This window comes from Hylobates moloch, unplaced genomic scaffold (genome assembly GCF_009828535.3).
Source record: "Hylobates moloch isolate HMO894 unplaced genomic scaffold, HMol_V3 SCAFFOLD_12, whole genome shotgun sequence".
NCBI lineage: Eukaryota > Metazoa > Chordata > Mammalia > Primates > Hylobatidae > Hylobates > Hylobates moloch.
Genome location: NW_026652287.1, coordinates 24,049,676 through 24,073,126, shown reverse-complemented (window position 1 = coordinate 24,073,126; position 23,451 = coordinate 24,049,676). Strand labels below are relative to the sequence as shown.

The 23,451-nt window shown below is 45.4% G+C and overlaps 1 protein-coding gene across 1 annotated transcript in view; it reads right to left on the bottom strand.

Moving 5' to 3' along the window:
* Positions 1-23,451, bottom strand: part of SVOP (SV2 related protein) — a 98,962-nt gene that overhangs the window by 19,617 nt on the left and 55,894 nt on the right. Inside the window, exons 7-11 of the mRNA XM_032168769.2 lie at positions 15,894-15,957; positions 11,617-11,742; positions 9,677-9,805; positions 8,124-8,197; positions 5,067-5,143 (exon numbers count right to left, since the gene is read on the bottom strand). Coding sequence (XP_032024660.1) covers positions 5,067-5,143; positions 8,124-8,197; positions 9,677-9,805; positions 11,617-11,742; positions 15,894-15,957 — 470 coding nt within the window. The remainder of the gene's footprint in view (positions 1-5,066; positions 5,144-8,123; positions 8,198-9,676; positions 9,806-11,616; positions 11,743-15,893; positions 15,958-23,451) is intronic.

Genomic DNA, 23,451 nt, shown 5'->3' with positions numbered 1-23,451 from the left:
TGGCTGGTTTTTGTATTTTTGGTGGAGACGGGGTTTCGCCGTGTTGGCCAGGCTGGTCTCCAACTCCTGACCTCCAGTGATCTGCCCGCCTCGGCCTCCCGAAGTGCTGGGATTACAGACGGAGTCTCGCTCACTCAGTGCTCAAAGTTGCCCAGGCTGGAGTGCAGAGGCGTGATCTCGGCTCGCTACAACCTCCACCTCCCAGCCGCCTGCCTTGGCCTCCCAAAGTGCTAAGATTACAGCCTCTGCCCGGCCGTCACCCCGTCTGGGAAGTGAGGAGCGCCTCTGCCCGGCCGCCACCCCGTCTAGGAAGTGAGGAGCACCTCTGCCCGGCTGCCACCCCATCTAGGAAGTTAGGAGCGCCTCGGCCTGGCAGCCCCGTCTGGGAAGTGAGGAGCGCCTCTGCCCGGCAGCCCCGTCTGGAAAGTGAGGAGCACCTCTGCCCAGCTGCCACCCCGTCTAGGAAGTTAGGAGCGCCTCTGCCCGGCAGCCCCGTCTGGAAAGTGAGGAGCACCTCTGCCCGGCCGCCCCTCTGGGAAGTGAGGAGCCCCTCTGCCTGGCAGCCCCGTCTGGGAAGTGAGGAGCGCCTCTGCCTGGCCGCCGTGCAACCTTCCAAGTGTGAAGTGACAGCCTTCGTTGTAGAATGAATGAAGACACTGGCACTGATTATATAACACCTTGGCAGCTATCTCAAGTCGTTGATGGTGGAGGTACTGGAATTATAGAAGAAAGCAAACACACGAATTTGACTAAAGGCGATTTTGTGACTTCTTTCTATTGGCCCTGGCAAACCAAGGTTATTCTGGATGGAAATAGCCTTGAAAAGGTGATATATATATGAATGTATCTGATTTTTTTTCCCCATATAATTCTTACTTTGTGCATTTGATATTCAGTTGTGTTTGTAATCACGGAAAAATAAAAGCATATAAAAAAGAAATAATGAGGCATAAAAATGACCCAAAATTCAAATTTGCATGGAAACACAAGCAATGCTTGTTCATTTATATTGTTAAAAGAAAGACCTTGGACAAATTAAATGTAACAGAGTTTAATTGAACAAACAGTAAATCGTGAATCAGGCAGTCCCCAAGCCAGAATAGGGTCAGAGACAGACTGGTACTGCCAAGTGTTTAAAGGTTTATGGACAGAAACAGGAAAGTAACAGAAAACGGAAGTGAGATACAGAAATTGCTGGACTGGTTACAGCTCAGTGTTTGCCTTATTTGAATAGAGTTTGAACAGTTGATTGCTTTTTTTTTTTTTTTTTTTTTTTTAGAGAGAATCTCGCTCTGTTGCCCAGGCTGGGGTGCAGTGGTGCCATCTCGGCTCACTGCAGCCTCGGCCTCCTCAGTTCAAGCAATTCTGCCTCAGCTTCCTGAGTAGCTGGGATTATAGGCATGTGCCACCACACTCAGCTAATTTTTGTATTTTTAGTAGAGATGGGGTTTCGCCATGTTGGCCAGGCTGGTCCTGAACTCCTGACCTCAGGTGATCCTCCCACCTCGGCTCCCAAAGTCCTGGGATTACAGGCATGAGCCACTACGCCTGGTCAGTTGACTGCTTTTGAGTGGCGGAAATCAGCGATTGGCACAAGAGTAGATTACAGTCTGTTCACACATCCAGTTAGGTTACAGTTCATACAACTCATTATGTATGGAGAAACCTTTAGGCTGAACTTAAAATATGCAAGGAGGTAGCTTTAGGCTGGACTTAATTTAATAATATGCTGTCCACCGTTGTCCTGCTACAAGCAACAGAGTTATGTGGCCTGCAAATCCTAAAATATTTACTACCTGACCTTTTATAGAAAAAGGTTGCTAACCCCTGTTTTACGACATTCCCCTGAATCCTTAGTTTAAGCATTAGGATGCTTAGCTTAAGCATTCTACTCTTAGGAGAGGCAATCTGTGCTCAATCAGTACCAAACCCTGTGATTGACTCTACAATTGAAGCACATCAGCAGAGCATTTAACACAGACTCTCCCACACCCCCGCAGTGAGATGGGACTCCACTACCTCACTCAATCCTTATACCAATAAACAAAACTATTAACTACGATTATAGAGGCCTAATATAAAAGATAATTGGGCAAACCCCGAACACAAGCAGGAACTTGATTCTTTTATCCTCTAATCTGAGTTCAATGCTGAGAATTTAGTGTTATCTTAAAAGTCAGAATGGCTTAAAAGCACAGACATAAAAAAGCTTATAGACTTTTCTTTGCATTTGTTTCTTTTTGTCCAGAGGTTCCCACCTCCAACTGCACACTAGAATCGCCTGGGGAGCTTTTAAAACTCACCAATGCTTGGGCTCCACCTGCCCTCCCAAGTCCTGATTAAACGGGTCTGGGCACTGTTTAAAAGCTTCCCGGCTGGGCATGGTGGCTCATGCCTGTAATCCCAGCACTTTGGGAGGCCAAGGTGGGTGGATCACGAGGTCAAGAGATCGAGACCATCATGGCCAACATGGTGAAACCCCGTCTCTACTAAAAATACAAAAAATTTGCTGGCCATGGTGGTGGGTGCCTGTAGTCCCAGCTACTCGGGAGGCTGAGGCAGGAGAATCACTTGAACCCGGGAGGCGGAGCTTGCAGTGAGCCGAGATTGCGCCGCTGCACTCCAGCCTGGCAACTGAGCGAGACTCCGTCTCAAAAAAAAAAAAAAAAAAAAGTTTCCCGGGTGAGTCCGTTATGTGGCTGTGGTGGAGAGCCAACTTGGTCCTCAAACTTAATGTGCACATTAGAATTATTGCACAGGATCATATCCATAAAGTTTTGAGTACTGTACTTCGTGAGGGCTCCTTAGGGGATTTGCAATGATAATTTTATTTATTTATTTTTATTTTTTTACACACACAGAGTCTCACTCTCACCCAGGCTGGATTGCCGAGGCACAATCACGGCTCACGGCAGCCTGGAACTCTTGGGCTCAGGCAATCCTACTGCCGCAGCCTCCCAACTAGTAGCTAGGACTACAGGCGCACACCACCACGCCCAGGTAATTTTTTAAATTTTTTGTAGAGACAGGGTCTTGCCATGTTGTCCAGGCTGTTCTTGAACTCCTGGCCTCAAGTGATCCTCCTGCCTCTGCCTCCCAAACTGCTAGGATTATGGGTGTGAGACACCATACCCAGCCATAATTTTAACCTATATTAAATTTTCACCTTAAAATACTATTAGGCCCAGGAGGTCAAGGCTGCAGTGAGCTATGATCACACCACTGCTCTCCAGCCTGGGTAACAGAGCAAGACCCTGTCTCAAAAAAAAGAAAAAGAAATGCTATTAGAAAAAATTAACTGAGAGGCCATTAGTCTGAGACAGCTTCAGTGTTGTGGGGTCCTAGGTGAGCAAACTGAAATCAGCTAAGAGTAACTTAACTGCAAACCAAAAATGAAATCCTAAGCTCCCGATCTACTGAACGAATCCCTTCTTGGCCAAGGGGACCCCAGAGAAACCTGAAAAACTGAATTCCGGCCATGATGGGAAGGAGGTTCAGACACACCTTCTTCTTATCCCCCTCCCTTTTGGAGTTTAGGCACAACTGACCAGCATTAACATTAAAACAAAGATCGTAAGACCAACAAAACAGACTCTTCGTGGCAATCAGATACCAAATTCCAACTTGACTCTAGTAGAACATCATTCAACAGATAGCAGACCCTGAAGGAAATCAAAATATTTTACTCCCAAATATAATTCTTTTTTTTTCATTTTTGAAATGGAATCTCACTCTGTCGCCTAAGCTGGAGTGCAGTGGTGCAATCTCTGCTCACTGCAACCTCCACCTCCTGAGTCCAAGCGATTCTCCTGCCTCAGCCTCCTGAGTAGCTGGGATTACAAGCAGATACCAGCTAATTTTTGTATTTATAGTGTAGACAAGGTTTTGTCATGTTGGCCAGGCTGGTCTCTAACACCTGGCCTCAGCCTACCCTCCTCAGCCTCCTAAAGTGCTGGGATTACAGGCACGAGCCACCACGCCTGGCCTGCAACTTTTCAGCCTCTTTGCTATGAATGAATAAATAAATAAATAAATAAATAAATAAATAAATAAATAAATAAATAAATAAATAAATAAATAAATTTAACTAACATTCTATTTCTTTTTGCACCTGTAGTCCCAGCTACTTGGGGGGCTGAGGTAGGAGGATCTCTTGAGCCCAGGAGGTGGAGGCTGCAGTGAGCCATGATTGTGCCACTGCACTCCAGCCTGGGTGAAAGAATGAGACCCTGTCTCAATAATAATAATAATAATAATAATAATAATAGGCCAGGCGCAGTGGCTCACACCTGTAATCCCAGCATTTTGGAAGTCCACGGCAGTCAGATCATCTGAGGTCAGGAGTTTGAGACCTGCCTGGCCAACACTGCAAAACCCCATCTCTACTAAAAAAATACAAAAATTAGCCGGACATGGTGGTGCCATCTGTAATCCCAGCTACTTGGGAGGCTGAGGCAGGAGGATCGCTTGAACTCGGGAAGTGGAAGCTGCAGTGAGCCAAGATTAAGCCACTGCACTCCAGCCTGGGCAACAGAGCAAGACTCCACCAAAAATAAAAAATAAAATAATAATAATAATAAATAAAATAATAATAATTTTAAAAAGGAAGATTCACAGCAAACCATGTGAGGGGGCCTAGTTTACCCGAGCTGGCTGACAAGAAAATCTGCTCTGTTTTAATCCAATAAGGAAAGTCACTTTGAAACAACCCACCTGCTTTTTGTTCCCTGTTTCTGTTTTCTTCAGCTCTTTTCTACTGATTCATAAATTGCTGTCTGCTCAGATAAACTCTTCAAAATTGCCTCTGTTTTTCTGTAGTGTGTCTTGATTTATCTTTTAACAGTGCGAACTTCAGAGCCCAAACCCTGACATAAGATGTGGCTCCTCTGAGATTAGCTCCATCGCGACAAGACTGTCCAGGTTTCTACAGAGCGTGTTGGAAACCACAGAAGTAGTACAAGGCCAAGTCCCTTAAGGGCAGAGCCTGGGGTGGGAGTGTGTGCACGACTGTGTATGTGCCTAGGGTGTGGGAGTAGTTAGCTGGCAAAGACAACCAAGATACTCACTGCCGCAGACATCTCCTGCCTGGAAGAGTTCTGTGGTGAGTAGAACTAACCCGTAGTAAGAGAATGCATTGGAAAACCTGCCAGGAGAAAGCAAGAAAGGTAAAGAAATGATCAGAGGAACACGAGTCCCCTTTCCCTACCCCCTTGGGAAGGGCCAATGTCTACAGTAGCAGGGACCAGTCTTTGGGCTGCACTGGGATTTTGGGGGCTTTACTGGGGACCTTGAGCAAGAAGATGGTAGGTAAAAAAGCATCACGATATGATCAAAGGGAAGTGATCCTGTGTCCTTTGAAAGAGCAAGAACTGTCAGAGGCGTTTGAACCAGAGCACCTCCATCTTGAATAGGGGTTGGGTAAATGAAGGCTGAGACCTACTGGGCTGCATTCCCAGATGGTTAGGCATTTTAAGTCACAGGATAAGATAGGAGGTCGGCCAAGATACAGATCATAAAGACCTTGCTGATAAAGCAGGTTGCAGTAAAGAAGCCAGCTGTGAACCCACCAAAATCAAGATGGCGATGAGAGTGACCTCTGGTCGTCCTCACTGCTACACTCCCACCAGTGCCGTTACAGTTTACAAATGCCATGGCAACTTCAGGAAGTTACCCTATATGGTCTAAAAAGGGAAGGCATGAATAATCCACCTCTTGTTTAGCATATCATCAAGAAATAACCATAAAAATGGGCAACCAGGAGCCCTCGGGGCTGCTCTGCCTATGGAGCAGCCATTCTTTTATTCCTTTACTTTCTTAATAAACTTGCTTTCACATTACTCTATGGACTGGTCTTGAATTATTTCTTGCATGAAATCCAAAAACCCTCTCTTGGGGTCTGAATCCGGACAATCCGGACACCTTTCTGGTAACAGAACTATACTATACCAGAGACACAACACCTCCAAGGCTGTCTACCCAACTGGCAATAGGGGAACAATGGGACCAACCTCTGGAAGAAAACAGTCCCATTAACATCTTTTAGGGCTCTGGGTCAAGTGCGTCAACTTGGACGTGTGATTTTCGAATTTCAGAGCAGAATGACACCATTTATTAATTCCTGGCTGACCCAGGAACTAGAATACGCAAGTTTGCAAGACCATAACATTCTCATCCAGTAGAATAATTATATGAAAACTCAGTCATAATCAGAAGCCAGTGATTCATTTCCTTAGGTTACAATGTGTGCAAGCAAATGTAGTGGCTTTCATAATGCACTAAAATTAGTCTCTAATTAATCGCTTCAGTATTCAAGGAGTGTTGGCCCGACCAAATTACATGTGCTCAAAGGTGGGTATTCTCAACTCTGACCCCCCACCATCCTTTTAAAAAATTCTGCAGGCTCGCTGAGTTGATTGAGCTCTCAGGAACTCGGGGCAGAGCTAGAGCCGTTCTGTATATTATCAAAGCTTTTTTCTCCTCTTCCCTGTAATTGACCACCTTGGGGACACTTCCCTGTTAATTAGCACTTTGCTAAATGGTGAATAGAAAAATGAGAACTGGTTAAAAAAGAACATAAAGCCTTAAGCCAGGCCAATTTTGTTCACTGTTAATGCTGTGTACATGAATTGGTGCAAAGGGACTTGAAAGATGACTGCAGCTCCAATTCATTGTGGAGTTGAAGGTGATTACACTCTCCAAATACCACCCCCAACCCACGCCTTCTGTCTCCAGCTCCCTTCCATGGGTATTATTTAAGAAAAGGTCCAACAGGATCAGAACTGGAACTTAAAAGGATGCCCATGTTGACCAAATCAGTGGTTCCCAAAATACGTGCCACATGCCACCCCTGTGGTACCCAAGGGGCAATACGGGCTACAGGGAAGACACTGACATAGTATAAATACACATACATACGCACACACGTATTTTTGAGACAGAGTCTCACTCTGTTGCCCAGGCTGGAGTGCAGGGGTGCAATGTCGGCTCACTGCAGCTTCTGTGTCCCGGGTTCAAGTGGTTCTCATCCCCCAGCCTCCCAAGTAGCTGGGACTACAGGTGCCCACCACCATGCCCGGCTAATTTTTGTATTTTAGTAGAGATAGGATTATGCCATGTTGGCCAGGCTGATCTCGAACTCCTGACCTCAGGTGATCCACCTGCCTCAGCCTCCCACAGTGCTGGGATTACAGGCATGAGACACCACACCAGCCCACATAGCAGAAATATTTAATCGTATTGTGAAAGAAAAATTACCTTTTAAGTTTACTTTCAATCCTTTTAAATTATATCCCAGTCTCACTTATGTGCTAATGAGTCCTTAACACCTCCCCTCTCCTGTCTCTTTTTATTTTGAGACAGGGTCTCACTCTGTTGCCTAGGCTGGAGTACAGTGGCATGATCACAGCTCATTGCAGCCTCAACCTCCTGGGCTCAGGTGATCCTCCCACCTCAGCCTCCTGAGTAGCTAGGACCACAGGTGCATGCCTCCACACCCAGCTAACTTAAACATTTTTTGTAGAGACAGAGTTTTACCATGTTGCCCAGGCTGGTCTCAAACTGCTGGCCTCAAGAGATCTTCCCAACTCGGCCTTACCAAAGTATTGGGATTATGGGCATGAGCCACCATGCCCAGCCAGCCTTTTTATCTCTTAAATACAGAGGCTCACTGCCTCTGAAAGCCATCTGTCTAGTTACTTTTGCTGGTATTTCTCTTTAAGAGTGCCTTCTATCTGTGACTTGCAATTAAGGTGTTTTCTTTTAAAGTAGAGTTATAAGCCTGGTTCAGTGGCTTACAACTGTAATCCCAGAATTTGGGGAGGCTGAGGTGGGAGGATTGCTTGAGTTCAGGAGTTCAAGGCTGCAGTAAGCTAGGAGAGCGCCACTGCACTCCAGCCTGCATGGTGATTAAAAGCAGTCAAGTTAAAGAAAAAGATTAAGGAAATAATAGTACGTACAGATGATAACCTGGATATGATGGAAATCAGGAGGATGATGTTCAAACTACTGAAATTTGCAAATCCTGCCTGAAATGAAAGTGCTATCTGTCCATTGCATTAAAACAAAACCCAAAATAGGGCACAGGGAGTGGAAAGGGGTCAAAGTGGTCAACAAACAGCTCTTACCATATAAACCACAGCAACAAAGTTGTCCATCTAAAATGGGGTGTGAAAAGGTCCCTCATTTTGCCTCGGTCTTCCTGTTTCAAAACAAGGACATCGTGTTTATTCTGTCCCCTACAGATGCATGGGAGATGGGCTGGTGGCCTGAGACTAGTGCACACCCAGGCTGGGAGGGAGGTTTCTAGTAAGTAGGACACTGGAGCTCTGAGAACCCAGGTCTCAAATCTATAGGACGCAGCCTCCCAGCCCCTCCAGCCAGAACCCAGCCACGTCCAGGGGCATGATCCCCACAGGATGGATCTCATGCCCTCCAACCTGGAAACCTGGACTTGGGAAGCAGATCCCTCCTTCCTAGCCCCTCAGACCTCAGCACAGATCCAAGGACCCAGCGAGCAGAAAACCAGTCCAAAGCATGTCCAGCCATTTCACACACACACATGCGCCTTCCCCAGTTCTAGGTCTAGGTGGCAACAGTTAACGTGCTGGGAAACTAATTCACCAAAGGCCAATTTACCAAAAGATTGATTAGCTAAATGACCGATTGGCCAATTTTACATAATTTACAAATTTATCAAACTTTGCTTTAAACGTTCTTTAAAAAATGTATGCTATGGCCAGGTGTGGTGGTTCGTGCCTGTAATCCCAGCACTTTGGGAGGCCGGAGCAGGTTGATCACTTGAAGCCAGAAGTTCGAGACCAGCCTGGCTTTCCCTCATCCATGGAAGGGATCGCTCCCCAAAGGCAACCAAATAGGCTTCTGCACCTCTTGAGGAATCCCTCCTGCTCTGCCCCTGTGGATTTAGGGCAGGTCCCCTGGACTCTATGTTGTCAGACCAAACACCTCCTTCCAACCTGGTGAAATGCCATTCAGTTCTTCTCGCATAACATAAAAAGAATCAGAAATATAACTTTATTTTAAAAGGTAATTTCTTTATAGAATCTGATGTCTGCTTAAGGTATTTGTCATATTTCTCCAATCTGCTTGGATGGTTCTTGAGGGCAGGGACTGCAGCCTTAAATCCGAATCTTTTCTCCCCATGTGTGCAATGCTGGTGCCTACATACAGTAGGTGCTCATTAAGTTTCACTGTGGTGGACTCCCTGATGGTGTTACCAGTGGAGTGAGGCACGATTCATTAAGAACATCTACACAGGGTGCGGTTTGATCCCCTAGATCTAAGCACACTCCTTCCTAATGTGGTTTTATTGCACAGCTTTTGCCAATCAATCTCATTTGCTAGTCAGACTTCATCTGTGCTGAAAGCTGAGGAGTAGTTACAGGACCCATTAGCAGATGTTACATTTCTCTAATCACTGGTGAAATTCTCCAGGAAGCATTTTTAGAACTTGGCAGTGAAAATACAGATTGGAGTTGCCAAATTACCCCTGCAGGTCCTGTCTACTGGGCCCTCATCTGCTCCATGTGCACACACACACCCCACCTTGGGTACACACACCCACGTGTGTCCACGCATGCATGCCCTACTCCATATGCACACACTCTCCTGCATGCACCCCGATACGCACGTTGCAGAGTCTATTGGTCCAGGCACTGACCTGTCTGGAGATGATGAGTTTCCCCAGCGGCATGGGAGCTCCGTTTTCCGTCGCTATCCTCTTTAAGGTGGCGATTGCCTTCTCCTGGTTCCCTGACAGCACATCATACCTTGCACTTTCAGGCAGCCACTGGGATGGGGGAGACAGGAGACCCAGGTGTGGCTGGTTAGGGTGGAACAGAGCACTCGCTTCTAGCCACATACTGGCTAGAAGAGTGGGGGCTCTGGAGCCAGAGACCTGACTTCAAATCCTGGCCCCGCCATTTATTACGTTGGTTGTGTGACCCTGTACAATTACTTGACTTCTCTGTGCTTTCATTTCCTTCTCCATAAAATGTGAATGATAAGAGATCCTACCTCTTAGGGCTCTTAAGAGGATTAAACAGGATAATCCAGGCAAGGTGCCTAGTGCAGTGCCTGGTATGAGTTAATGCAGTTATTATTATTGTCACGGTTGCTATTACTATTATTTGGGGCTGCTTTCAGAATTCCAGGTGAGGGCTGAATTAAATTAAGATCACTATCAGAAATCTCACCGCCATCTTTCAAGGAATTACACCTCACCTGTATTCAGCATCATCTTGCAAACTCAGTTCAAGAGAAAGAAAGAAATCAGAAAGATTTTTAGGCCAATGGAAGCCTCAACCCCAAATGACTACATACATACATTTCTGTAAAAATGGAGCAACAGCTGTTTGAAACAGCAGGTATACTGGAGAAAAGACTAGGAGTTAGAAGATCTGATTTAGAGTTCTTTTGTCTATTTGCTGTAGGCCCTTTAACAAGTCATTTAGCCCTTCTGGGCTTCAGTTTTCTCATCAATAAAAAGAGGATATAGCAGAAAGTGCAAATGCCCACCAACATTCTGCTTCCTTTTTCATAGTGCAAAGTTGTCCTTAGATGCGGCTGCCCAGACAGGGACTACATTTCCCAGTTCCCCTTGCATCTAGGTGGGACCATGTGACTTGCATTCACCAATGGCATATGAGCAGACTATTCCTGGCCAAGGTATTTAAGAAGTGACTGTGCGGTCTCCACTTGCCTTTTGTAAGTCTGTTGTCTGTATGTAGAAGACTTCAAAGCCCTAGAGGATGGCAGAGCCCCAGCTGGACAAAAACTGAGCCCAGAATTCCACTTGCCAACCAGAAAAGTCATTCTGAACTACTGTATTAGTGAGAGAGAAGCTCCTATCGTGCTGTTACTGAACTTGTGGGCTTTGTTTCAGCAGCTGGTATCATCCTGACTAATATAGGGGTTCATTATAGTCCTGTGATTATTGGAAGGAATAAATATGATAATGCATGGAGCACAGAGCCTGCCACACAGTTAAGCTTAATAATTACTAATACTTATTATCATTACCAGGAATTTTTGTGGTATTTACTGTACATGAGAACTACCCATCTCTAGGCTTATTTTAGTGCCTACTGGCTGTAAAGTGTTTCATGCATGTGCCCATGAAATGATGAGTATGTGGCAAGATCTCAGTAGAGGGTGTGGTTTATGCACAGACGAGATGAAGAGATCATTTAAACTCCTGGAGCCAGCCATGCCTGAAGTCTGACTTAATCCTCTGAAATGTATTTATCCCTCTCTTTTACTCAAGCCAGTTTGAATTGGGTTTCTGTCACTTGCAACTTAAGAGTCTCAACTAGTGCAATACAATCACTTTTAAGTGTAGATTTTGCAATGATGGGGCCAATGTATCATCCCATCCCCAGTTATCTCCCCAGAAAACATCCCAGAAGTGTCTGTCTGGAGGAAATCTAACACTCCATACTGGGGCTACCCCACGCCATAGCTCCCTTGTCTCATTTCCTGATTTGAAAAAATAATCTTAAAAGGTGGCTTTGGTATCCTTCCCCATCCCCTCCCCACCAAAATAGAGTGGACAGTAAGGTGTCAGATAGCAAAAGCTGAAATCTCTTAAAGGATACCTACGAAACACAGCACGGCAAAGAGGAGGAGCGGGACAGCCGAGAGGATGAGCAGCCAACGCCAGCCCAGGCTGGGCATCACGAACACAGCCAGGACGACCTCGAACACTGTCCCGATGGCCCAGAATACCTGGCATAGGAGAATCAGGATCAGTGGTGGGAGTAGCATGGTCCATACAGTGAGGAATTATGGGGGCACTGTGGACAAGGGTATCTCTATGGGTAAGGAAGGGGTCATTGAAGTCAGCAAGATTAGAATAGCCACCCTTTCCCTGTGGTCTATATGGTTGGGCCAGGGCTGCCATGTTGCCCAGCTCATGAGGGTACCATTATACACTGTATAATATTTGCATGGCTCTGCATGCCCGCTGGAGCTGGGCAATGTGGCAGCTTTGGTTAAGGAGATCAATATGATCAATATTACGTGATGTCAAATTGGTAGTGAACACATTGGTTCTCTCTCTGTCTTTCTGTCTTTTTGTCTTGCTCTGTCGCCCAGGCTGAAGTACAGTGTCCCGATCATGGCTCACTGTAGCCTCAACCACCCAGGCTCAAGCAATCCTCCCACCTCAGCCTCCTGAATGGCTGGAACTACAGGCACATGCCAACATGTCTGGCTAATTTTTTTTGTATTTTTAGTACAGGCAGGGTTTCACTATGTTTCCCAGGCCTCCTGGGCTCCTCGGCCTCCCAAAGCACTGGGATTACAGGCATGAGCCACCAGACCCAGCCTCAAATTTTTTATTATGGTAAAATACACATAAAATTTACCATCTTAACCATTTTTAAGTGTACAGTTCAGTGGTACTAAATACATTCACAATATTGTGCAAACATCACCACTCCCCTTCTCCAGAACTCAGCTTGCAAACATGAAAGTCTGTACCCATTTTTTTTTTGAGACAGAGTCTTGCTCTGTCGCCCAGGCTGGAGTACAGTGGCACAATCTCGGCTCACTGAAACCTCTGCCTTGCAGGTTCAGGTGATTCTCCTGCCTCAGCCTCCCAAATAGCTGGGATTACAGGCGCCCCCCAACCACACCCAGCTAATTTTTGTATATTTAGTAGAGATGGGATTTCACCATGTTGGCCAGGGTGGTCTTGAACTCCTGACCTCAGGTGATCCACCCGCCTCGGCCTCCCAAAGTGCTGGGATTACAGGCGTGAGCCACCGCGCCTGGCCAGAAAGTCTGTACCCATTAAACAATAACTCTCCATTCCCCTCCACCCCCAGCCCTTGGCAACCACTATTCTACTTTTCGTCTCTATGAATTTGCTTACTCTAGGTACCTCATATAAGTGGAATCATGCCGTATTTGTCTTTTTGTGACTGGCTTATTTCCCTGAGCATAATGTCCTCAAGGTTCGTCTGCGTTGTACCATATGTCAGAATGTCCTTCCTTTTTAAGGCTGAATAATATTCCAATGAATTATAGACCACAGCTTGTTTGTCCACATGTGTGTTGATGGACACTTTGGTTGCTTCCATGTCTTAGCTAGTGTGAATAACGCGGCTATGAACGTGGTTGTACAAAAGGGACACATTGATTTTGCTCACTGACATCCATCTCCCTTGCCCAATGATGCCCCAGAATTCCTTATCAGAATTGCCCCTTCTCAATGGGGCTGAATATCTTCTGTTTGCCTGTCCAAGTCACCCTCCATCCTTTTCCACTTTTATATGGATTCCATCAACAGGATCCCTGTCCTAGCGCTTCCCATTGGGTGCAGCCAATGTGGAGCCCTGCAGGAGATGGAAGCGGGGGAGGAAGAAGAGACTGAAGCACTTATTCCCCTGGCTCCCTCCCTGCAGAGCCGTCGTGGCTGGCTGCATCCGTCAGCTGAGGGTCCTAGCTCCTGTCCGGCAGCCTTCATCACACAACTCTCTGGGCAGCTCATCAATCCCTCTCTTTGCCCCTTCTGGCCTGGGGTGGTAACACCTTGTGGGACTTTATAAATAGTCCCTTTATTTATTTATTTATTTGTTGTTATTGTTGTTTTGAGATGGAGTCTCGCTCTGTTGCCCAGGCTGGAGTTCAGTGGTGCAATCTCAGCTCACTGCAACCTCTGCCTCCCAGGCTCAAGCAATTATTGTGCCTTAGCCTCCTGAGTAGCTGGGATTACAGGTGTGTGCCACCACGCCTGGCTAATTTTTTTGTAGAGATGGGGTTTTGACATGTTGGCCAGGCTGGTCTCAAACTCCTGACCTCAAGCAATCTGCCTGCCTTGGCCTCCCAAAGTGCTGGGATTATAGGTGTGAGCCACTGTGCCCGGCCAATAGTCCCTTTATTAAATCATCCGCAATGATCCTAATTTTAGAAGCTGTTTCCTACTGGGACCCTGACTCTACAACTACAGTCCATTCCAAAACCTGGCCCTCCGGCCTCCCCATTTGTTCTGGAGCCCCCAAGAAACTTCCAAAGTCCCCTTTTGCTTAAGTGAACCATAGTCCATTTCTGTTGCTGACAATCAGAAGTGAAGACAGAAAAATGTCTAACAACAAGTAATGCACTCATTAATAAGAATGGACACCAGTGGCCGGGCACGGTGGCTCACCCTGGTAATCTCAACACTTTGGGAGGCTGGGGTGCGTGGGTCATGAGGTCAGGAGTTCAAGATCAGCCTGGCCAAGATGGTAAAACTTGTCTCTACTAAAAATATAAAAAAAAATTAGCGGGGCGTGGTGGTGGGCGCCTGTAATCTCAGCTACTCAGGAGGCTGAGGCAGAGAATTGCTTAAACCTGGGAGGCGGAGGATGCAGTGAGCCAAGATCGCGCCACTGCTCCAGCCTGGGCAACAGAGAGAAACTCTTGTCTCAAAAAAAGAAAAAAAAAAAAAATGGACACCAGTTATACAGGCCCATACCACTTGCACTGGGCCAAGATTTAACTCTTTAGTTGCTGAATCCTGGGAAGCCCTGAGAAAGGACAGAGTGTCAGGCAATGAAAGGCAGTCAGAGTTCAAGATCAGCTGGTCTAGACACATTTCCTTTCCTCCTCCTCCTTCTCCTCCTTCTTCTCCCTCTTCCTCTTCTTCTCTCTTCCTCCTCTTCCTCTTCTTCTTCTTCTTTTTTTTTTGAGACAGAGTCTTGCTCTGTCGCCTAGGCTGGAGTGCAGTGGCACGATCTCGGCTCACTGCAACCTTCACCTCCTGGGTTCAAGCAATTCTCCTGCCTCAGCCTTCCAACTAGCTGGTATTACAGCCCGCCACTGTACCTGACTAACTTTTTGTATTTTTTAGTAGAGATGGGGTTTCACCATGTTGGCCAAGCTGGTCGTGAACCCCTGACCTCAGGTGATCCAAATGCCTCGGCTTCCCAAAGTACTAGGATTATGGGCGTGAGCCACTGCACCCAGCCTTTTTTTTTTTTTTTTTTAATAGATGGGGTGTTGCTCTGCCACTCAGGCTGGAGTGCAGTGATGTGATCACATCTCACTGCAGCCTCGAACTCCTGGCCTCAAGTGATCCTCTTGCCTTGGCCTCCCAAAGTCCCAGATGCATTTCAATATTTAAACAACGGATTCATCCATATCAGTGTGGATCAGCAGAGCATCACCCTAATTGGTAAGAAGCAGATGTAGTCAGGATGTTGGGCTGTGGGAGCAATGCGAGTAACATTGTCAGTGTGGTTAAAATGATTGGGGACATCAGAGAGGGTTCATAGTCATCACTGTCGGAATCAGTGTCCAGCATGGGCAAGTAAACCATTCTGCCACTGTGTGGAGGGGGCCACTGGGCAGCTGCATGAGGTGGGGAGTCATGGAGCCACTGTATTTGCTCTGAGATCTTTCAGATCATGGTTAGAAAATGGGTCACGAGACCCTGGAAGAAAAACTTGAGAGGAACTAGCTGGACCACGAAAGTTTTAAGGCAGCCTATAGGCCACAGAAATGGTCAAGAATGGAAATTCTTGACGAAAAAGACAGGTGGCAGGTGATGATACGGGTGCGGGCCAGAGTTTGGTCTACTCACGCCACACCATTCAACACCAACTCTCAGATACAAGCTATTTCCAGTTCAAGAAAAACATACTCTTCCATACCCTTGCCGACACTTTTTTTTGAGGGATGATAGATTGAATGTTGTTGTCAATTGAAGAATTTGTCCTTATTGCAAAACGGGCATGTCAGAAATGATGTAACTGATCCTTTTACGTCTTTGCATATTGAGTCTGTAATTTTTTTTCTTAAACTCCCTTTTCCTTGACCTGTGGCTCAAGACATCTGAGAACCTCCTGCCGGAATCCACACGCCCTAGAGACCCAGGCCACTCTCCTCCTTACCTCAATCAGCAAAATACATTTAGCTCTGGCTTTCATGGGAAGGAATTCGGCATACAGCGTCACCCTGGGAATGTAAAAGGGACGGAAAGGGAGTTAAGATCAGAACTGGGTGGGAAAATGGCTACCGTTTTCTGAATTTGCAGCCAACATTCCTCCAAGGGTGGTCAGTGAACCACTTACATCAGAATTTCCTGAGATGATGATGGTTAAATATACAGATCTCTAGCTCCCTCCCTTCCTAGACCTTCAGAAACAGACTCCCAGGGATGAGGCCCTGGCGTCTGCATTTTTATTTTATTGTATTTATTTATTTATTTATGAGTCTCACTCTGTCACCCAGGCTGAAGTGCAATCATAGCTTACTGTACAACCTTGAACTCCTGGGCTCAAGTGATCCTCCTGCCTCAGCCTCCAGAGTAGCTAAGACTACAGGCATGCACCACCACTCTTGGCTAATTATTATTATTATGATTTGTAGAGATGTATGTTACCCAGGCTGGTCTCGAACTCCTGGCCTCGAGCGATCCTTCCACCTCAGCCTCCAAAAGCGCTGGGAATACAGATGTGAGGCACCATGCCCGGGCTGACCTGCATTTTTAACTCCCCAAGTGATTCTCAAATTTCCTAACTGCTGCCATTGAGCCCTACCCATAATCCAATAAATCCAGGGAAAAATGTTTTCTTGGCAGGAACACCTCAACCTGAGCCCTTCTCAGCACACAATGTCAATCTGTCCCATCACTGGTGACATTAATTTTCATCACCTGATCAAGCTGGTGATGGACATTACCAGCTTGGTAATCTGGTCTAACAGATTTCTCCACCCTAAGTTATAATATTCCGTTTGTGAATAAGAATATTTCCCCTTTGTGGGGAAGTGTTCAGATTATGCCAATATCCTGTTCCCCATAGAACCTCTACCCACCAGCTTTTAGCCATTGACTATCTCTATCTACGTCATCTACCACTGTGATGGTAACAAATAGTTGTTTTTGTTTGTTTGTTTTGTTTTTTGGGACAGGGTGTCACCCTATCCCCAGGCTTGAGTGCATGGTGTGATCATGGCTCACTGCAGCTTCAACCTTCCAGGCTCAAGCCATCCTCTTACCAGCCTCCAAGACTACAGGTGCTAGGATTATAGGCACACACCACCACGCCTGGCCAATTTTTTTTTTTTTTTTTTTTATTGTGGAGATGAGGTCTCACTATGTTGTTCATGCTGGTCTCAAACTCCTGGGCTTAAGCAATCCTCCTGCCTTGACTTCCCAAAGCGCTAGGATTACAGGTATGAGCCACTGCGCCCAGCCCCACAAATGGTATTTTTTATTTTTATCATTCCTTCTGTATTTATTAGTTGACATTCAACTGTAAGAAAGAGATTTTCCTTCTTCCCTTCATCATATCTGTCTATCCATTTAATCAGTATAGACTTGTGGAGTCCTATTTACACAGTGGGTTGAAGCCCGTTACTATTTTGATACTTAGAAGAGCTTTTTCCTCCTCCCCTTTGTCTATCTTATCTCCTATCATCTATCTATCTATCTATCTATCTATCTATCTATCTATCTATCTATCATCTATCTATCTATCTATATCTATCCATTTAGTCAGTAAGGATTGGAGGATTCCAATTTTACTCCATGAGTTGCAACCTGTTTTTATTATTATTATTATTATTATTTTGAGACAGGGTCTTACTCTGTCGCTCAGGCTGGAGTGCAATGGCATAATCTTGGCTCACTGAAACCTCCACCTCCCGGGTTCAAGCAATTCTCCCACCTCAGCCTCCTGAGTAGCTGAGATTACAGCTGCCTGCCACCATGCCTGGCTAATTTTTGTATTTTTTGGTAGAGATGGGGTTTCACCATGTTGCCTAGGCTGGTCTCAAATTCCTGACCTCAAGTGATCTGCCTGCCTCAGCCTCCTAAAGTCCTGGAATTACAGGTGTGAGCCACCGTGCCCGGCCTGCAACCTGTTATTATTTTGATGCTCAGACTGCCCCAGATCTGCCCAGTGGGAGCCCCTTCAAGCTGATTCCTATTGTCTTTTTGGCATGTCTCCATCATTCCTTGAGGTCTTCCCTATTTTCTAGCACAAGATACCCAGCTCATCTTATACTTCCCTTGCCCCAGCCCTGGAGTCTGTCATCACCTTTCTAAGAAGCCCTGGTTCCCTTTGGCAGAAGATGGTATTTAGAAACCAAGATCTCTGTGCTCAGTGTGCTCATTGCTCCTGGGGTGTCACTGCTGCTGGGCCTCTTGGTGGACACAGCTAAGAGATTATCTGTCTGTCTATCTATCTATCTCTATCTTACTTCTCTCCCTCTCTCTTCACACACTCACCATATCTATATCTATCTGTGTATATTTATTTAAAAACGAGTTCATACTGATACTTTCCATTTCAGTTCATCACCTTAGGGTTCATTCTAAACTTCCTCACTTCCATGTTGCAATACCCTTCTCCAATAATGGGAAATCTGGTCTCATTATCCTCAATATGGCTATGTCTCTGCTCAATTTACTTGTTTGCTTAATGTAACCAGCATCCCAACTGCACTGGCTGCCTCCTCTGTCTGCTGCTTCCACGCTTTCCTCCTTTTCACTTCCTCAGATTTTGGGCATGCTGGACAGGGAAGGGAACTTTTAAACCAGCCCCTGCTCCCACCTACCCCATGCTGTCTTCAATTTTGCTAGAAAGAGGAGGCCTTCTTTTCTCTCATATCTCCCACCTAAGCCAGGCATCTGAGCTACTAAATGGCTTCATGTTACTCTCCTAGCTCCTCTTAAGGGGTGGGGGTTGGGGGATAAAGGGAAGTTAATTTCCTTTAACCTTGTGAAGGCAGATGGTGCTGGGGACACATTTAGATCTCCTAGGATCCCTTTACTAGGTCTGCGTGCCCACCTTGCGCTTCTGCTAATGGCTCATACCTGCAACCTTCTCTTAGGGATACTCTTGAGCAACTGAAGCTGCATCACCCCAGAGGTACCTAGGACTTATGCCCATCTCCCCAGGGCAGGCTGCAGACTGGCATGTATGTGTATAAAAGGCCCACCCCCTGGCATTGGTATTTATATTCCTTCCAGATCTTGTGGAGCAATGAACACTCCCTTAGCTCCCTGTGTGCTCAGGTGAGTCCAGAAGAAACCACATCCTTGTGAACTTCTTCCCTGTATCTTTCTCTTAGCATCTTTCACTCTTACAGCTTCCTCCCAAGAACACTCTCAATAAATCACTTACAGAGGAACCTCTGCCCCCGGTTCTGCCTGCTTCTATGCAACCCAATCAATGGGTTTCCTTACGGAGCATTTCACTTTTCAAAAGGTGGCCTCAGCAATACCACTGAGATTGAGACACAGTTCTATCATCAGTAAAAGTCCTTGTTAGGGTTCTGAGCAAAGGCACCTCAATCCAAAGCAAGAAGAATTCTCAGGAGCCTCAGAAGAAAGGCTAGGGCTTCAGTAGTTCAGTGGGACTCTCTTTAGAGAAAAGCATGAAGAAAATGTTAATGCCAGCTAGTCTCGCTTAACAGTGTAAGTATTTTAGTACCTTCTCTCTTTCTGTCTTAGTCTCTCTTCTTTCTGTATGAATCCCTAGCTGAGATCATACTCAAGAGCTTTGAATGCCTATTATCAATCTGATTTATAAGTAAGCATTTCCATGCCATTCAATAGGCTCTTGCACACATCTATTCTATCACATGCATGAACCATACTATCCTTAATAATAGCAACCTTTTATTGAGTATCTACTATGTGCTTAACACTATTCTAGATGTTCTGCATGGATTATCTCACCCAATAAGTATTGCAAGTCAATGGGGTAAGTAATTACAATTCCCAATGTGTATGTGTATGTGTGTGTGTGTGTGTGTGTGTGTGTGTGTGAGAGAGAGAGAGAGAGAGAGAGAGAGATGGTTTGGCTCTTGTCCCCACTCAAATCTCATGTTGAAATGTAATTCCCAATGTTGGGGGAGGGACCTGGTGGGAGGTAATTGGCTCATGGGGGTGGTTTTCCCCCTCATAGTTCTCGTGATAGTGAGTGAGTTTTCATGAGATCCAGTTGTTTAAAAGTGTGTAGCACTTCCCTCTTCGCTCTCTCTCTTCTGCTGCCATGTGAAGATATGCTTGCTTCACCTTTGCCCTCCACCATGCTTGTAAGTTTCCTGATTTCTTCCCAGCCATACCTCCTGTACAGTCTGTGGAACTGTGAGTCAATTAAACCTCTTTTCTTTATAAACTACCCAGTCTTAGATAGCTCTTTACAGCACTGGGAGAACGGACTACCACCATTTTCATATCTACATCTATCAACAACAGAGAAGTTGTTACTTGACCAGGATTGCACAACTAGTAAGTTAGTAAGCAGAAGAGCCAACATTTTAAATTAGGTTTGTCTATATCATGCAGCCCATGAATCACTTCCCTGTCGGGGCAGTTTCACAGTTATAAACAACACTTCCTTAAACATCTTTAGGCTGAAGTCTTTGTCTTCACATTGTTTCCTTAGGACAGATCCCCCTAAGTAGAATTTGAGTCAGAGGGTATGCCTGTTTTTATGATTTGAGATATATACTACCAAAGCGGTTCTCCAAAATGTTGTTCCAATTTATATTCCTTCCAGTACCTCACTCAACAAAAACCATGGGGAATTTCATTAACTAAACCCTGATAATAGAAACCAAGATTATAGTGGTTGCTAAAGATTGCAGCAATTATCATGGATGACTTTGATATTTTATTCTATTTTCTGAATGGTATGCTTATATTATTTTTAAAAATCAATAATAATACCATGTTTACCGTTCCTTCACCAAATCAAAGTCAAACACTAATCAAGCAAAAATGTGCAGCAGGATATTCTAAGGCAAAGCTATTTCTGTCCTTAGAGATCGAGGATTTGTTTTTATAACAAACTTATAACCTATTTCATGAAGACTTTTCATTCTGTTTTTTTGTTTAGTTATAGAGTATTATATGAATGCAACCTCATTGTAAAATAATTCAGCAATACATAAGCATGCAGAGTATATGATTCTTCCTCTCCCTATGACCCCAACTTCCATTCCCCTCCCCCAAAGCCATAACTACTAATCAGTTTGCTTTGCAATCTTTCAGCTTTTTTTTTTTTTTTTTTTTTTTTTTTGCCCACACGGAGTCTCACTCTCTCATCCAGGCTGGGGTGCAGTGGTGCGATCTCAGGCTCACTGCAACCTCTGCCTCCCAGGTTCAAATGATTCTCCTGCCTCAGCCCGAGTAGCTGGGATTACAGGTGCATGCCACAATGCCCAGCTAATTTTTTTGTATTTTTAATAGAGATGGGGTTTCGCCATGTTAGCCAGGTCTCAAACTCCTGACCTCAGGTGATCCACCCACCTCAGCCTCCCAAAGTGCTGGGATTACAGGCGTGAGCTACTGTGCCTGGCCTGCAATCTTTCAGCCTCTTTTCTAAGAAAAAGTAAGTACATAAATTTAACTAACATGCTATTTCTTTCTTTCTTTTTCCCTTCTCTTTCCTTCCCTGTCTCCTACCTTTTCCTCCCTCCCTTACTTCTTTCCTTCTTTTTTTTCTTAACACACACAGCACACTGTCAGCGTTCCACCCAAACATCCCCATTCTTAGCATGTCCATGCATGCCAGTCCACCTTCCAACTGCCAGTATCTGTGACCCTTTCCAGAGAACTTTCTCTGGTCATTAAAGCTTGCCTGGCCAGCCTTTGTGGCAGGCCAGAAGTGCCAAAGAATTTAAGCTTCCCGGGAGTAGCCCTCACTGGACAGTTCCCTCTCCTTGAAGTGGGACCATCTGGAGGACCTGTGGCTGAGTCTCCCAGAGGAAACTTCTTGCTCTTGAATTTCTGTGTTAGGTTCTGCTTCAATAAGACAATATGGAAATCTTTTCATGTTAATAGAGGTAGATCTACAGCTTTATTTATTTTTGAGACAGGGTCCTGTTCTGTCACCCAGGCTGGAGAGCAGTGGTGCAATCATAGCTCACTGCAGCCTTGAGCTCCTGGGCTCAAAGATTCTCCTGCCTCAGTCTCCCAAGTAGCTGGGATGACAGGCATGCACCAACATGCCCAACTAATTTTTCTTTCTTTCTTTCTTTCTTTTTTTTTTTGTAGACATGGAGTCCCACTATTTTGTCCAGGCTGGTCTCACACTCCTGGGCTCAAGCAATCCTCCTGTGTTGGCCTCCCAAAGTGCTGGAACTACAGGCATGAGCCACCATGCCTGGCCAAGAATTACTCTTTTTTTGAGACAGCGTCTCACTCTGTCACCCAGGCTGGAGTGCAGTGGCACGATATCAGCTTACTGCAGCCTTGACCTCCTGGGGTAGATGATCCTCCCACCTCAGCCTCCCGAGTAGCTGGGACTACAGGTGTGCACCACCACACTTGGCTAATTTTTGTATTTTTTGTAGAGACAAGGTTTCACCATGTTGCCCAGGCTGGTCTTGAATGCCTGAGTCAAGTGATGTGCCTGCTTCACCCTCCTCCTAAAGTGCTGGGATTGCAGGCATGAGCCACCATGCCCAGCTGAGCATTATTCTTCACAGCTGCATAGCATTCCTCATCTCGGTAGTATCATCATTTATTTAACTGCCCCTATTGATGAATGCTTAGGTTGTGTTCAATTTCTTGCTTTTGCCACCTGTGCCACAAGAAACATCTTTTCCTATAATTGTTGTGCCCCACATTTGGCCATTATTTATAGCAGTTCATTATGAAAACAAGCTACTTGATCTTTATCCAAAGTATGGCAATTATTATAATCAGACTGAAAAATAAAAGAATGAGCAATGAAATTAGCAATGCCAAGAATCAGCTGATTCTGGCATAAATAAATTCCCACTGCAGATAATCACATTTACAGCACTGGGCAATTAGATGCTTGCCATTTGGATCACGTGTTTGGAAAGAAAGAACCTGTGATCTCAGCCTGGCATTTTTGCCTGGTCTTTGGAGGAACGAGGACAGGCTTTGTGTATAAGTTCATTGTAGACACCAATTTGAAGATCATTCTGAGGCAGGTTTCAAGGTAGAACAGCTGGGCAGCTACCTGAGGTACTGTCTTTAAGAGCAGCTAAAACACAAGTAGGGCGTGGGTTACCTTACTCCAGGTTTCCCGTCGCAGCCGCTTACGTAAATGGTGTTTCGCTGCGGTACATGGCGCCCTCTACTGGAAGTAAAAACACATTGGCCCAGTGCCAACCTGTATTGACGTTCTCGTGGAGAGACACGGTGCAGTAACAGGTGATTATCATTTTGTTGGTGCTTATTTGCATTTTCTACATTTTCTAAAACAAAAGTATATTGTCTGTAATGACAAAAATAAAATTGTATTTAATTCCCTTGCCTGAATTAAAGTCTATTCCTTCTGATGTTCCTCCGTAGAGATAAAGTGTAATTATCTGGGATTCTACATGTGATTCCTATTACCTGCCTTAAAGGGACTAGAAACCTGTTAAGAACCACCAGCCTACACTCCAGAGTCATTCTCCAAATCAGTACCAGAGACGCCGTGGATATAAATGATTTAACAGGGCCTTCTGACTATA